Source organism: Monodelphis domestica, chromosome 6 (assembly GCF_027887165.1).
Source record: "Monodelphis domestica isolate mMonDom1 chromosome 6, mMonDom1.pri, whole genome shotgun sequence".
Lineage (NCBI taxonomy): Eukaryota > Metazoa > Chordata > Mammalia > Didelphimorphia > Didelphidae > Monodelphis > Monodelphis domestica.
The window spans coordinates 40,642,973-40,660,500 of NC_077232.1; the positions used below are offsets into that span (position 1 = coordinate 40,642,973).

Sequence of the window (17,528 nt, forward strand, 5' to 3'; positions counted from 1 at the left end):
AGGTCTGGTGGTATTCCATCTCATCAGAGGAAGCAGAGTTGTAAATGTTATCTCCTTCAAAGTGGATAGTAGTTAAACATTCTAGTCAAGGAAAAAGGGAATAGGGGAGAATATTCTTTCCACCCCACTATTCCTGATGAGTTTTAAGCAGTCAGAAAGTTTAGGAGGTAGGATGACTAGCTCCTTCCTGGACTATTTTTATCTCCTCTTCATAGATGACTGTCATTAATTCCTCTCTCTGTTCAAACTACCATACTTAAACACATTTCCAAATCAGTATTTCTAAAACCCACACCTGCATTCATTTTGATCTTATCTTGGTAAATGGTGTAAGATACTGGTCTATATCTAGTTTCTGCCAGATGGCTTTCCAGATTTCCCAACAATTTTTATTAAATAGTGGACTCTTATTTTCAAAACTTGGATCTTTACTTTTGTCAAACACAGGGTTACTACTATAATCTTTTACAACTGTTTGTTTTATGTGTGTTCTGTTTCCAGTGATCTACTTTTCCATTTCTTAGTATCACATCGTTTTAATCATTACTGCTTTATAATATAGTTCAAAATCTGATAGTACTAAACTTCCTTCTTTTACATATTTTATTAATTACTTTGGTATTCCTGTTTTTCCAAATGAATTTTGTTATTATGTTTTCTAGTTCAAAGAAATGATTTTTTGGTAATTTAATTGAGATGGCATTGAATATGTATATTAGTTTAGGTAGGATTGTCTTAATTCTATTTATGTAATCTAAATATATGAATTTAAACATACTAAGATCATTTTAATTGTATTGGTTCTGTCCCCATGAATAATTAATATTAATATTTCTCCAATTACTTAATTTCTTTAATTATCTGACTTTATTCATAGAAAAAGTGTTCTTTATTTATGTTCATACAGTTTATGTGTTTCACAGATAAACTCAAAGGAATTTTATGGCGAGTGTAAATGTTAACAAACAAGTTAATTAATTAATTAATTTTAAAAGACTCACATCTGATCATATCACTTCCCCTGGTCCCCAACCTTCAGTGACTATTCCAGGATAAAATACAAAATTCTCAAACTGGCATGGAAAGCCCTTAGTCTGATGCCCAGTACATAGTAGGCAATTAATATGTTCATTTACTGAAAATAATCTAATTCCTGACCATATTCTTAGTTTTGTTTCATATTATTCCTCCTCCATTTTCATTTACTTCTATTTAAATAAACCAAGTAGCAGTTCCATTTCCTACCTCCAAAACTTTGCCCAGGTAGTCACTTGTATCTAGAATGGATCTCATTAAAGAGAAGCTTAAGCACCACTCCTGCATTTTTTAGCTTTCTCCCTCTTGACATTCCTATGTGTTACATGGGAGAGTCTTTATGGTAGAGCTCATCTTTGTAAGCTGAGCTGCAGAATGGTATGGAACTGAATTTGAAGTTAGAGCACTTTGGTTCAAGTTGTCTCTCCACCATTTATTTACAACCTATGTGACTTTGAGCAAGACAGTCTCTCTGGACCTTTTTCCTCCTTTGTAAATTGAGGGGAGGGACATTGGATGGAGTGACCAGTCACTTGTTACTCCAAATCTAGGCTCCTTTGTTGTATGTTTTATGAACTAGATACTCAGATTTAGAGTATAGAAGATCTGAGTTTGAATTCTGCCTTGGGTATGTATTATCTATGTGACCCTGGGTAAGTTAATTCATCTCTCTAGGATTCAATTTCTTCATCTACGAAGTAGGAATAATAACAGTACCCCTCTGGCAGACTGGTGGGGGGCATTTTCCAGAAGCTACAGATGACATGTGAAGGCCAGCAGATGACACAGAAAAAGTTTCGAAACTCAGAAATGCATGAAATTTATGTGTAGAGTTACATAATATCAACGTATTTTATCTTTTAATACCATAAGCTTACATAATTTCTCTTATTGTAAATATCACATAAAAAGGAAGAGAGAAAAAATCAGACCTTCTCTGGCATGAAGGGAAGGTCAACAAATTTTACGATGATTTTCCAGCTTCTCTAACTCTGCAATGTGGAAGGGATACCTTTTTATGTAAAATACTTTGCAAATTTTAGAGTAATATTTAAGTATTAGCTATTATAAGTGTTATTTTTAATTAATATTCAGAGGTAACTAGGTGGTCTAATTAACTTCAAGTCAGGAAGCCCTAAATTCAAACCTGGCCTCAGTTACTTGCTATGTGACCCTTACCCTCAGTTTCCTTACTTATAATTTAGTAATAATCATAGTACTCACTTCACAGAGTTGTTGGGGCATAAATATTTTTACTTATAAAATAATATTTATGTTATGATGTATTTATAATATATTTAAATCTATATTATTTTATTTATATTTATAAAATGCTTTGTAAAACTTAGAGCACTATATAGTACTAACTATTATTATTGTTATTTTCTTAGAAGAATATTTGCTCCTTGAGAATAGGGACTATTTTATTTGTATCTTGGAATCACTAAACTAGCACAGTGCCTGCTATACACAGTAAATACTTAATAAATGCTTGTTGAATAGAATTAAATTGAAAGAATGACTTGCTTCAAGTCACAAACGTAGGTATGTTTCAAGCTACTGAAATGATCCCAGTTTGAGATCTAGCTAATGTCTCCACTTAGACAATCCATGAGTCCAACTGTTCAAATGCTATTAGAAACAAACAAGCATGGGGCAGCTGGGTAGCTCAGTGGATTGAGAGTCAGGCCTAGAGATGGGAGGTCCTAGGTTCAAATCTGGCCTCAGACACTTCCTAGCTGGGTGACCCTGGGCAAGTCACTTGACCCCCACTGCCTAGCCCTTACCACTCTTCTGCCTTGGAACCAATACACAGTATTGACTCCAAGACGGAAGGTAAGGGTTTAAAAAAAAAGAAACAAACAAAAAACAACAAAAAAACCTTTGTCAGCCTGTTAGGTCAATTTAGTTGAAATGGTTAAATTCAACAGGGGAAGAAAAAACATCATTTTAGTTTCACAAAGGCTAAAGTTGTAGGTCTAGACATCCCTGCTGGCGAAGTGGTAGGTTATTATCTGTTGTTGTGGAGTCATTTCAGTCAAGTCCAAACCTTTAAAACTTGGAGTTTTCCTGGCAAAGATACTAGAATGGTTTGCTATTTCCTTTTCCAACTCATTTTACAAATAAATAAAAAAATAACCTGAGGGGAACAGGGTTTATTGACTTGTTCAGGGTCACACAGCTAATAAATGTTCTCAGGCCATATTTGAACTCAGGAAGATGAATCTTCTGCCTTCAAGCCTAGCACTACCCACTACACCACCTCGCTGCCCATTATCTCTGTCAGCATCTCCTTTTCAGTTTGCGTTTCCTAGCAGACAGTGTTAAGTCAAGTCCATGGCCTCCATGGTAAGGCATTTTAGCTTGTCTCTGGAAGGGGAGGACATGCCACTCCTTGGCAGACTGGACTGGACTGGACTCGCGGGATGCTTGAAGCTTTTAGCCTGTTCCCCACCTTCCTATTGCTTTCTTAGTCTCCATCAGTAGTCAGGGCTCCTGGACAGCTCCCTTATCTTTGTCCCCCATTCTTGGGCTAGCATGTCTTAGGACGGATCCGATTTTCCCAGGCATGAATGTCAGGTTCCACTCCCTACTCCACCCCTGGTAGGATGTAAACTCAGTTTTTGTCTTTGTGTCTATGGAAGCAGGTGCTTAATAAATGCTTGAGCTAGTCTCTCCCTAACATAAAGTGGCCCCAAGACTTGCAGGGTTGTAGAATTCAAGCTTTGTTCCTTTATGTCTTACTGGAAGGAACTCCTAGATCAGGGGAAAAACCCAAGGAATAAGGCTGACTTTTTCTTTCCTCTTCTAATTCCACTCAGTCTAACTGGTTTTCTTTTTTTAAAATTCCTGGGGGTTGTGGGCTTTTTCCCATTTTCTTTTTGAGAAGAAAGATGTAAAAATACTCTGCAGAAGTGTGTTGTGTCTCTCTGTCTTCTTTTTTCCACCCAAAGGAAGAGAGTTGAAATCTTGCTGACTGCTGTGGGTGTAAACTTGTGTTGGGAAACTTTCCAGCACTTATAGTTGTCTTGGAAAGAGAGCTGGGATGAACACTTTTTAATTTGTATGGGGGAGGGAAGATGTCGGGCTATCCCTCTTCCTTGGGAATAGAGGATGTGCACAGGATGTAAGAGCAAGGGGAGCTTGTCCTTCTCACTCCAGCAAGCCTCTCCCCTTTCTAAAGCAAGAGATCATTAGTAAATCTGAGCATGTCCTTCCAAGGCACAAATCCAAGAGTTCCCTTCAGACCCAGGACCACCTGCTTGGTTGGCCACTGGTACTTCCTTGGCAAGGACACACAGGCTGTTTTCACTGTTCAGCTCTCAACAGAAAGGTGGTTAGGATGCCCTCCCCCTCCATGTTCAGGGCTCCCCAGACTCCTGACCTTTCCCGTCCCTTGAGGAGTGGAGGAGGGTGCAAACAGAACTAAAGAAGCCCCATTGTCCAAAATAAAAATAAAAAGGAGTTTTCTGAGTGAATCCGCCCCCCTCCACACACCTCGTGGACTATACCATCCAATACCCTCTTGAATCCAGCACATTTCCAAGAAGTAGCTTCTTTGTTTCAGACTGCTTGGAGGCTGCTACAAATCCTGGGGCCAGGTTTTCCCTCCCCTTCAGTGTGGGAAGGAGGATTGTGGTAGGCTCCAGAATCAAGGCTGCATCTTAATGACATGGGCATGGTCAGTGGTGAAGGGTAGGTTCCAGATTGGCTTAGGTTTGACTGACCCTCTGCTGCCACCTCATCCCATGCTTCCATTCATCCAGGTTCTCAAGCTTTGTGCCATCTTCAACTCCTTACTCTCCTTCATCTCCCATGTCCAATAGCTGTTGCATTTGGAGAGTCTACTCCCATAGTGGCTATCATCTGTTCCCTTCTTTCTATTTTCATAGCCCCTGCCCTATCACAGAATTTAGTTGGAAGGGACCTCAGTGGCCAGTGAGTTCAACACATACTTCACATGATTCCTATGATGACATACTTAATAGATAACTGCCTGTGCTCTTCTTTTTTTTAATTTAAAATTTTTATTTAATTAATTAATTAAGAATATTTTCCATGGTTCCATGATTCATGTTCCTTCCTTCCCCTCCTCCCAACCCCCTCCCATAGTCAATGAGCAATTCCACTGGATTTTACCTGTGTCATTGATCAAAACCTATTTCCATATTATTGATATTTGTACCAGGGTGATCACTTAGAGTCTACATCCCCAATCATATCCCCATCGACCCATGTGATCAAGCAGTTGTTTTTCTTCTGTGTTTCTGCTCCCACAGTTCTTTCTCTGGATGTGGATAGCATCTTTCTCATAAGTCCCTCAGAATTGTCCTGGATCATTGTATTGCTGCCAGTAGAGAAGTTCAGTACATTCAACCTCTGTGTACAATGTTCTCTTGCTGAGCTCTTCTTAAACATTTCTAGCACAAGGGAATCCACCAACCCATTCACTTTTGGCTTGATGTCAAACTTTTATCTATATCTTTGCCTCACCCTCTCTTGCTTGGTCTTTCACAAAAACCATCTAATTGGTCTTGCTTCCATTCTCTCTTCTTTCCTATCCATTCTTCATGATTACCAAATATTTTTAAAGCATAGAGCTGAGTATATCATTCTCCTGCACAAGAAAATTTAGTAACAATCAATGGTCCCTTCTTGTTGTTCAGTCATTTTTGTTTATATCTGACTGTGATCCAATTTGGGAATTTCTTGGCAAAGATACTGGAATGGTTTGTCATTTCCTTTTCCAGCTCATTTTCCAGATAAGGAAATTGAGGCAAACAGAGTTAAGTGACATGCCCAGGGTCACACAGCTAGTGAGTGTCTGAGGCCATACTTGAACTTCTGAAAGTGAGTCTTCCCAATTCCAAGCCCAGTGCTCAAAATATGACTTACTTCTGTTTGTCTCTAGGGTAAGGCAAATATACCAGTGGAGCTTTTCATACCCTTCCTAAGTTATCTCCAACATCTTTTCAGACTGTTTCCCTCACATACTGGATAATCCAATTAAACTAGGATATGTGCTGTTCCCCACACATAGCATCCTATCTCTCACCTCTATACCATTTCCCAGTCTGTCCCCATGCCTGGAATTTCTGCCTTTCAACCTCTTCTCAATTAAGTCCAAGCTTCCTTCCAAGCACAGCTGGTAGGATGGTTTCCTTTTCATCCATGTATCCCCAGCCCCTCATACAGAGCTGGATAAAACAAGCACCAACTCAATGCTCATTTAATTGAAGTGGATGGGTTACGTTAAGTCTCTGGGACTAATTTGTAAGAATGAAAGGAGGTGCTTCTGCCTTAGAACCAATATATAGCATTGATTCTAAGACAGAAGGTAAGGGTTAAAAAAAAAAAGAATGAAAGGAGGTGGGGCAGCTAGGTGGTCCAGTAGATAAAGTACCTTTTTCTGGAGTCGGGAGGCCTTGGATTCAACTCTGGTCTCAGGAACTTCCTAGCTGTGTGACTGTGAGCAAGTCACTTAACTCTGTTTGATTAGCCCTTGCTGTTAGAACTGTTACTGGGACAGAAAGTAAGGGTTAAAAAAAAAGAATGAGGGGAGGGGAGCTTCTGTCTCAGAAGCTATGATGCTATGAAATTCACTCCCCAATATTTCCTCAGACATTGGGGAGGCCAGTATAGTGAAAGTCTGGAGGTCCCCAAATCTGCAAAGTAGCCTTGGACCTGAGCAAAGCTTGCACAATTCTGTCAAGGAGGCATAGCTGGGACTTCCTTCTACAATTCCTGAATTTGGGGGACCAGAGAGGTTTCTGGGTGATTTGGTCTTGGATATTGAAGGTCCAAAAAAGGACATACCCATAACTCATAGAAAAAAATGAATATCAGTCAGAAAGGGTACATCAAAGGTCATTTAGCCCAACCTCTCTATTTTACAGATGAGGAAACTGAGGCCCTCAGGGATAAGTAGGCTCCCCCAAGTTACATGGGAAGGAAGTAGAAGCACCAGGATTTGTCCCTTGGTCCTTTGACTCCAAGTCCAACTCTCTTTTCCCTTGTCCCCATTTCTAGTAGGTTTGTAGAGGGAGCAGGGGTTTGTGGATATGGGTTCTGGTGGAGCTGCCAACTTCTAAGGGATCCAAACGTGTCTAAGGACCATTTTTTTTGCTTTGTCCCTCATGTGGCATCGCATTTCACAAGCCCCACAACAGTCAGGGGAGGAATGATGAATGTGACTTGTCCAGGGAGAGGAATGAAAATGAGTTTTGGTTTTAATGAGGAGGTTCACTCAAGCCTGTCCCCTGGGATGGGAAAGCGTGCTGCTTCTGTGCATGTATCAGAAGTGGTATTGGCTGGTTCACAAAATCCCAAGTGAAGCTCACTACCCTCATCCAAGTCCTGAGCAATAAGCACTTGGGGGACCTGGGTTCTAGCCCCTGAATTGTATGAGTTTTGTGTGGCTTTGGACAAAGAATTCTATTTCTCTGGCTCTCATCTTCTGTAAAAAGAGGAATCATGAGATGAGAGATAATAATCATACCTCCCCCCAGCATTCTTGGGGAGACCAAAGGAGATGGCACATAGACAGGGTTTTGCCATATAACATATAAATCTTTTGAGCTGGAAGGGACCTATTAAATCCAACCCCTTCATTTTATAGACTAGCCATGAAGAGTTTGTTAGTCAATCAACAAACATGTGTTGGATGGCTATTATGTGCCAGTCACAGTGCAAAGCTCTAGGGATATTTCAGATGGGTCCTCAGCCCAGCACTTCCTGACTCACTCTATATACTATACCATAATTCAGAGGTTCTCTGACATCTAGAACTTGAAAATTTGCCCAGTAACTTATCTCCATGATCTCCTCTGATCCTCATGAGAACCACTCAAGGGAAATATTACCAATCCCCATTTTACAGAAAAGAAATTGAAACTTTGACAGTTAAACAATTTGAAGTATCTGATCAAACTAGGAACTACTTGAGGCATGATGCAAAATTGTCTTTATGACTTTATTATTTTAGATCTGGTACTCTAACCACTCTAGGATAATGAAGGCCAACTACTCGGAGAACTTTCAAGCACTACATAAATAGAAATAGCTATTATCAGTCTTCTTCCTCTCACTTCTTTGAATGGGCTTCAAGTGAAAACAGTTCTCTGACAAGTCTCTATCTTGCTATAGTCTTTTATATTGAATGTACTGAGAACTGTTGCATAGTTGGATAAAATAACCACTTTTAGTAGGACGTAAGCTCATTTTCTATAGTTCTTGGAAAGCATCTTTGGGACAACTTCAGTCAGGGCATGCTGGGGCCAGTTTGAACCCATTCCAGCATATTGGTACATTTCTTTGTTAGTATTTTCATCTCACAAATTGGTAAAGGCTATAAATCAGGGTTTGACTTATTGTTTTGTCTACGGATTGGATTTAAGAAAGTGATGAAGAAGGGCGGCTAGGTGGATCTGTGGATAGAAAGCCAGGCTTGGAGACAGGAGGTCCTGGGTTTGAATTTGGCCTCGGATCTGTCCTATTTGTGCAATCCTGGGCAAGCCACTTAACCCCAACTGCCTAGCCCTCACTGCTCTTTTGCCTTGGAGCCCATACTTGTATTGATTCTAAGACAGGAGGTAAGGACTTTAAAAAAGTGATGGAGAAAATGTTAACAATGCAGATTAAACTTAAAAGTATATTGAAAATAAATATCTAAATCTTCCACTTAGTAGCTGGATGACTTTGGTCAAGTTACTTACCCTCCTTAAGCCTTAATTAGTTCCATTATCTGTAAAACAAGAAGACTGGATTAAATAATCTTTGAGGTTATAGCTTCAAATCATAGGATCCCATTTATCAGCTCTGTCTATGACTTTGGACAAGTCATTCATTCCCATCTTGCAGACAGGGAAACTGAGGCTCAAAAAAGTTCTTAATTTTTGCACTACCTATCTCTCAGTGACATTGAAAGAGAGGAATTTTTTTAAACCTTACTTCTGTTTTATAATCAATACTGTGCATCGGTTCCAAGGCAGAAGAGTGGTAAGGGCTAAGCAATGGGGGTTAAGTGATTTTTCCAGAGTCACTCAGTTAGGCAGTGTGTGAGACCAGATTTGAACCCAGAACTTTTCATCTCTAGGCTTGGTTCTCAATCCACAGAGCCACCCAGCTGCCCCCAAGGAAGGAGCTTCTTAAGCCCCAAATTTTAGACCAATATGAATGATGAGGACCCTATTTCTCTCCCCCATTCTAATCTGCTTTCTTACAAATCACTTGCTTATGGCTTATTACCTTATACATTTTTTGCTTTCTCTTTCCAGGGTGTGGCCAAGTTCTTCGGGTTCCCAAAGGACAGATTCTACTCGAAAGTTATCCCCTGAATGCTCACTGTGAGTGGACCATTCATGCCAAGCCCGGATTCATCATCCAGCTTAGGTATGGAGTGGAGGGCAAATTTGTGGAGGAATTCATTGCCAAGGACAAGGAAACAGTGGCCTTCGAGCCTCGTCCCCCCAAGGAAAAGACAGTCCAGCTGAGATCTTAGCAGTTAAATAAGATAATACGGATTGAATTCTCCTTTCGTTCTCTATGATGGTATGGCTTATGTGATGCCTTCAACTCTTCTTGCTCTCCGTCCTCCATCTTCAGTAGTTAACAGCTTTTGTCTTGAAAAACAGACACGGATTGGAGGACTTTCTCACTCACTTGGCTCAGTCCCAACCCCTGCCCCAGAAAGCTGAGGTGTGGGAACCCCAAAGAGATGGAGACCAACTTCCCACCTGCGATAATATATATCATGCAGTCCGTAAGAAGACAGATGAAAGGCTTATTGACAAAGGAAGGAAACAGTAGAAATTAAGGAAGGAGCCACCATTCATGATGCTTACAATATTGCCAATACAGATAGCTGAGGGGGGAGTGTTGGCACTTCTGACCCAGGCCAACCCATCCATTTTATAGTTGAAGGAGCTGAAATCTCAAAGGTTAAAGATAAGCTGACATTTAAGGTTTGCAGACCAGTTTACAGCCATCCTCTAACTTAATAGACCAGCAAAGTGTTATGACTGTACCCTTTTGATAGAGGAGGAAACTGAGGCTTGAAAAGATGACATGAATTATTTCGGGTCATGTCACTAATAAGTATATGAAACAATATTTAAATCCAGGTCCTCTTGACTTTAGGTCCAATAGTCTATTCACTAACAATAACGGTAATCAGGAGAACAGCTATCATTTGCATAACACATTAAGGTTTGCAAAGTGCTTTACCAAAATTGTCTCATTTTCTCCTCATAATAATTACTTTGAGAGTTAGGTGCTATTATTTTACAGATACAGAACAGGAAGCCGTGCTGGATGAAGGTTAAATGACTTGCCCAGGATCATACAGTTTAATTAGATGAGGCCAGGTTTGAACTTATATTCTCCTGACTCAAGGTCTAAGGTCATATCCACCATTGCACCTACTTGCCTATATGTCATACTCTCCAGTGTCACAATTCTTTTTTTTTAAACCCTTACCTTCTGCCTTGGAATGTTCCAAGGCAAAAGAGTGGTAAGGGTTAGGTAATGGGGGCTAAGTGGCTTTCCCAGGGTCACACAGCTAGGAAGTGTCTGAGTTCAAATTTGAACTCAAGACCTCATCTCTGTGCCTGACTCTCATTCCACTGTGTTGCCCAGCTTCCCCACAGTGTCACAATTCTATGAGGGCTCACTTGGAAGAGTTCATTCTTTACAAATACACATTCAGCATCATTCTCCCTGTCGCTCAACAAGGGGGGAATAGAGAGTGATAGGCAATGAGGGTTCCTGTCTCTATTTGTTTCTGTTATTCCTTCTTTCTCTCTCCCTCTCCTCCCATTCCCACTACCTCTTGCTCTCTCTGTCTGTCTCTGTTGTCTATCTCTCTCTCATTCTATTTCTCTCCCCTTCTCCTCCCACTCCCACTCTGTTTCTCTATCTCTGTCTCACTGTCTCTCTGTTTCTGTCTCTGTCTCTCTGTCTCTCCCTCTCCTTCCATTCCCACTACCTCTTGCTCTCTGTGTCTGTCTCTGTTGTCTATCTCTCTCTCATTCTATTTCTCTCCCCTTCTCCTCTCACTCCCACTCTGTCTCTGTCTCACTGTCTCTCTGTTTCTGTCTCTGTCTCTCTGTCTCTCCCTCTCCTTCCATTCCCACTACCTCTTGCTCTCTGTGTCTGTCTCTGTTGTCTATCTCTCTCTCATTCTATTTCTCTCCCCTTCTCCTCCCACTCCCACTCTGTTTCTCTATCTCTGTCTCACTGTCTCTCTGTTTCTGTCTCTGTCTCTCTGTCTCTCCCTCTCCTTCCATTCCCACTACCTCTTGCTCTCTGTGTCTGTCTCTGTTGTCTATCTCTCTCTCATTCTATTTCTCTCCCCTTCTCCTCTCACTCCCACTCTGTCTCTGTCTCACTGTCTCTCTGTTTCTGTCTCTGTCTCTCTGTCTCTCCCTCTCCTTCCATTCCCACTACCTCTTGCTCTCTGTGTCTGTCTCTGTTGTCTATCTCTCTCTCATTCTATTTCTCTCCCCTTCTCCTCTCACTCCCACTCTGTCTCTGTCTCACTGTCTCTCTGTTTCTGTCTCTGTCTCTCTGTCTCTCCCTCTCCTTCCATTCCCACTACCTCTTGCTCTGTCTGTCTCTGTCGCTCTCATTCTGTTTCTCTCCCCCTCTTCTCCCACTCCCATTCTGTCTCTGTCTCACTGTCTCTCTGTTTCTGTATCTGTCTCTCTGTCTCTCTGTCTGTCTGTCTGTCTGTCTGTCTGTCTCTCTTCCCTCTTGTCACTCCTCATGGCTTGGCAGCATAGTCACGAGGTCTCTAACTTCTTAGGGCAGGATGATATATTTCTATAGAATTGTATACTCTTCCAATGCCTTTTCTCCATCAAGATATGGGCAAGAATGTATCTCCTGGGTTCCCTCCAGGAAGGGTGATTGATGGTCCATGTCTTGAAATAAGCAGAAAGCGAATCAAAGCAGATTCAGTTAACGTGGTGCAGCTAAAAGGGGGAATTGGCTTTAGAGGCAAAAGAGCTGTGTTTGACCCTTGACTTGGTCACTTCCTAACTATGTGATCTTGGACATGTCACTTACTTCTCTGAGCTTCTATTTCTTTATTTGCAAGATGAAGGAGAATCAGATTGGCTGCCTTCCATCCCAGGTCTTCCCCTCTCCCTAAGACTTTGATCCCATGGTTCCCCTTCACTCACCCAGCCATCAGTCTGGGGCTGCTCAGCTCTTCACTGTATTGAGCTAGTGGAGGGGTGGCAGAGGTGCTCAGGGAGTGGAGGGGGATGCTGTGTATGGTGAAGGGATCCAGCTCAGGCTACAGGGGGTTGGGCTGCTCCACAATCCCAGATGTTGAACTTGTGAGGTGATAACAAGGGCAGACATGAAAGGCTGCACCTCAGTATGTCACACACTTCAGAGGCTGAGGAACAGACCCAGTGGGGTCCTGTGATACAGCTTCTCCAGGATGTGAGAAGTCCTTGTCTTTTGACTTCAAATCCTATGCTCCTTCCATTGTTCAGTCTAATCATATAGAAGTATGATCCCAATATATAGAATATTCTCAAATGAGCCTGTCAGGCCATCACGAAACATTTTAAAGTGCCTACTATGTGCAATATGTTAGGCTCTGGTGAATGCAGGTAGATACATTTTCATTGGGTAAGGCAGAACCTGGTCCCAGGCTCAGGATCTTGAAGGCATGGAGACACTGGCTCCTGTTAGCTAAAAAAAAAATGGTGTAGGAAGGGCAGCTGGATGACTCATTTGATAGAGAGCAAATCCCAGAGACAGGAGGTCCTGGATTCCAATTTGACCTCAGACACTTCCTAGCTGTGTGACTCTGAACAAGTCACTTAACCTCAATTACCTAGCCCTTCCCCCTTTTCTGCCTTGGAACTAATACTTAGTACCTAGAATACCCATGCTTGCAAAACATAGGTAACCAGTTCTCTGTGTGTATATGCAACTGAGAGAGCAGCGTTCCATCTTCATTAAGGACTGTAATATTGTCAGCCCTTGCCAACAGCAAATTAATCTTCCCCTAGCCGCACCTCCTTCAGGGACTGAGCAGAGCAGACCCAGGTTGATTCATGTGTTCTGGGTTCCTAAGGCCGTTTATATTTTTCCTAGAATCTTTACCTCCATTTTTTGTTTTGTAATAAATGGTCTCTCCCCTCCCAGGCTGGTGGCACAACTCAGGAAGCCTGGGGAATACCTGGCCTGCTATGCTTTGCATTCCTAGTGGCTTCTCCAGCTACCTCTTAAGTCTCATGATGATTATGTAGATAATGTGTCTCCAAATCCCAGGAGGAACAGGCAGGGTCGTTCTCGTTGTTCAGGAAGGCAACTATCTCAGGAGACTTTTAATGCTCTCCTCTCAAGATTTCCCAGAATTCTTGAGGAACAGAGTACATCAGAGTCATTACTTGGGAGGCAAAAAGTCAGTTAATAAAATTAAGCAAAGGGAAGGGAATCTCCTTCAGAGAGAGGGATTTTTTTGGTGCTGGTTGTAAGACATGGTTTAAGTTTTTTGAGAGTTTATATTTTCTTTTGTAAGCCATATTCCCTACCCTGACCACCACCACCACCACCACCATCATGCTCCCAAAAAAGTACTGTCCATCTGCCCCCTTTTGGGCTATGTAGCCAGTCACATCACAAGCCATCACTTTGAATCCCCTGATATCATTAATGCTCCAATTGTCTAGTTTCACACGAAAAAAAAATTGAAATTATTGTCAACTGGCTTTGTACAGTCAAAGAAAACAAAAGATGCTACATAAGATGATTAGTAGAGGTTAATAGTCTTGTTGAGATGAAAGGTTCTGTGAATAGAGACAACATAGAATCATGGGAAAAAAATTGGCCTTGAAGACAGGATTTTTGGGTTTCGGTCTTCTAATTCTTAGTAGCTGTGTGTGAGAATGGATGCCACTTAAGTTGGGAATGAAATTAATTTAAGTGAAATACTTGTTCCCTTTATCACAGCACTGTGATGAGGAAAGCACTTTGTAAGTGATTGGAGCATCTATCTTAGGTAGTGAAGGTAATGAGAGCTTGATGGGAGCTGCTATGTTGGGAGATGTAGGTGATGAGAGCTGATCGTTATATAATACTTTTTGAGCCTTTTTTTTTTTTTTACAAATGAAGAATCTAAGGCTTGGGTTCTTACTGTAATGAGTAGAAATGGTACTGAAACCCAATCTTCTTCAGAGAAAGATACTGTTTTATGAGCAGCTGTGGGTATATTGTTAGACAAAAGGTCATGCTTGTAGTTTAGCAACAAGTTAGGGACTTGAACATGATGGATTTATTAGGTTGACAGTAATGAATAAATTGGGTCACGGACCTCTCAAAGACCAAAGACTTGAAAGAGTGAGGATGGACAGGGTCTTTTAAACCTAGGTATTCCTTCTGATTGATCTGATAGTATATCAGTTGAACCTCCACTGGCAAAGGCAAGCCAATCCTGATTGGTAGACATTTTAATGAGGTAGGTTGAGTGTTATTTCACTCCTCCCTTTACGTTATTGGGAGGAGGGAATAATCACCAGGTAATATGATTAGTCATTAGGGAATGGAGGAATGGATTGGCCTCCAGATGTGGCTCATCAGGCCCCTTTTTGGTAAAGAAATGCTAATTGCTTTATGAGGCAGCTAGGTGGCACAGTAAATAGAGTGCCAGTCCTTGAGTTCAAAATTAGCTTGAAACACTTATTAGTTGTATGACCCTGGGCAAGTCACTGAACTCTGTTTGCCTCAGTTTCCTCATTTGCATAATGATCTGGAGAAGGAAATGAAAAATCATTTCAATATCTTTGCCAAAAAAATGACAGAAGCCATACAGAATCTCTTTCCATACCACTCCCAGTGCTTGAGAGGCTGGGGTGGATGTTATGTTGTATAGGACTTTCCTTTTACATACATAAGAGGTAAAACAACAATGTATTTTGAAAGTCAAAAGATTCAATGATAGAGGGGGAAACTGTGTGCTAATCCTTTGCCCTTTTTCATTTAAATTTCTTCCTCTGGAAACATGAGGGACTTGAATAAAGACTAAAGTTTTCCATGCTTTTTATCCCCTATGGAAGACATACTTACAGAAAGACCTTGCTTTCCAACTAGTGACTGATGCACTCTGTTCCCCAAGAATGCTTGGAAACCTCAAGAGAAGGGCATTAAAAATTTCTATCTTGAATCCTGGCAGCCTGGAAGCCTTCCAGATACAGAGGCTTCTGCCTTCTGTCAGGCCAGCACCTGTCTCTCTCTCTCTCTCTCTCTCTCTCTCTCTCTCTCTCTCTCTCTCTCTCTCTCTCTCTCTCTCAACCCCCAGATGACGTTTCTTCTTTGTGTACCTGTAAAATAGATGGGTCTTCTTCTAGACCCATCCATTCCCAATGACCAGGCTCCATCTTATTCCATGGAGAAATCCCTGGTGGTATACATAGGAGCAGGTATTTGATTGATGGTTTCCAATATCTCTTCCCACATTGGGATTCTTTGATCTCTGAGAATGCATGAAAAGAGATCTGGATTTTGAGTCAGAGAAGCTGGGTTTGATCTCAGATCACCACTGCTAGTCACCACTCTTGTTCTCATGGCATCTCTCTCATCCTCATTTTTCTTCACTAACGTGATGAAATTTTTGGAGAGGCAATACCATGCAGTAAGAACACTAGATTTGGAGTCCAAGGACTCAGGTTCAAATCCTGTCTTAGTACTTATGTGACCTTAAGAAACTTATCTTTAACCTTTGAGATTTCAGTTCCTTCAACTATAAAATGGATGGGTTGGCCTGGGTCAGAAGTGCCAACACTCCCCACTCCATCCTCATCTGAACCAGATTAAAATGTAATTGGAAAATATTTAATAAAATAAACATAAATACAATAGAACATAGATAATGCTAATATGTGGTTTTCTGAGTTGATTTTGCTGCCTGTAAGGATTCTCTTGTGGGGTTCAGTTTCTTTTTTCTATTTGAGGTTGATGCCATTGGCCTAAATAATCCTGGAGGTCCATCTCTTGCCTTTGTTTTGAACATTCTCCCCTTATCGCCACCTCTTAGAATTTCTTCTAAGATTCATCTCAAACACTTTCCTGACCTCCCTGCCTTCTAGTACCTTCCCACTCCTTGGAGATAAAGGAAATCATCTCATATTTATTTTGTCTTTATTGTATGTATTGTTTCCTCAAGCGGATGTCAGATTCTTGGGGGTAGAGGCTGTTTGTTATTGATTTTGAGTTCCAGGGACTAAGGCAATGCCTAGCTCATCATAGGTGACAAATAAATAAATACTTGTTAATGGACAAATCTATCTTCTTGTGATGACTTAATGATGAAGGTCCCTATTACCTCTCCATCTCATGAGCCTGTGAATTCCTTGGTTCCATTTGTTGGTGCCTCTAATGTGGTTGTCTCTCCCTCTTGTCTCTGCTTCCAGATTTGTTATGCTGAGCCTGGAATTTGACTATATGTGCCAATATGACTATGTTGAGGTCCGGGATGGGGACAACAGTGACAGCAGGATAATCAAACGCTTCTGTGGGAATGAGCGGCCAGCCCCCATCCAAAGCACGGGGCCCTCCCTCCACATCCTCTTCCAGTCAGATGGCTCTAAGAACTTTGATGGGTTCCATGCCATCTTTGAAGAGATCACAGGTAAAGAGAATTAAAACTAATGTGGCATTTTATAGTCATGCTCCAGACAAATCCCTCCCTGAGTACCTTCCTTCCCTCCTGCTCAGCCTCATTAAAACTTCCCATGCTGTGTTGTCAACAGCAACCTAAGCAGGCAGTGAAAGTGATTGCTTGGTTCATATGTGAAAGGGAAAAGCTCCCTGAGAACCAATGCTGATTGATCCCACCATTAGCGCTGCCTTCAAACAAGTCCCACCTAGCATCTCACACTTTGGGGTCACATTGACAGGGTTTCACAGACAGTGAATTCAGTAAGAGGAAGACAGGAGAGCACAGAATATTCCCCTTCTTCTCCCCTTTCCTTTCACCATCCCTCACCATCTGGATCAAAGGAATAGGGAATGTTTAGCCTTGAGAAGAGTATGTCAGTTAACCAGCATTTATTAGACATCCATTATGTATGTGCCAGGCATTGTGCTAAATACTGGGAATAATGATAGGGAAACACACAATCTCTGCCCTTGAGTAGCTCACATTTTAGTGGGGGAGATAATATACAAGAAATTATACTCGGAAGATATAATCAGTGTATATGGAAGGTAATCTTAGAGGGAAAGCACTAGTAAATGTTTGGACTCAGAAATGCTCCCTGCAGAAGATGGGATTGGAGCTAAGATTTGAGGGAAGCCAGGAGGCAGGGCTGAGGAAGGAAAGCATTCTAGAGAGATTCAGGGGTTACAAGAGAGTTGAAAGAGACTTTATTGCCCATCTAATTCCATGATCCCTTCTACAGTATCCTTGGCCACTGGTTATCCATCTTTTAGTTGAAGATCTTCCATGAGGCAAAATCGACTAGCTTCAAAGACAG

The 17,528-nt window shown here is 41.4% G+C and overlaps 1 protein-coding gene across 1 annotated transcript in view; it reads left to right on the forward strand.

Moving 5' to 3' along the window:
• Nucleotides 1–17,528, forward strand: part of PAMR1 (peptidase domain containing associated with muscle regeneration 1) — a 113,018-nt gene that overhangs the window by 48,120 nt on the left and 47,370 nt on the right. The window contains exons 2-3 of the mRNA XM_056803783.1: nt 9,312–9,426; nt 16,464–16,681. Of these exons, the coding sequence (XP_056659761.1) occupies nt 9,312–9,426; nt 16,464–16,681 (333 nt within the window). The remainder of the gene's footprint in view (nt 1–9,311; nt 9,427–16,463; nt 16,682–17,528) is intronic.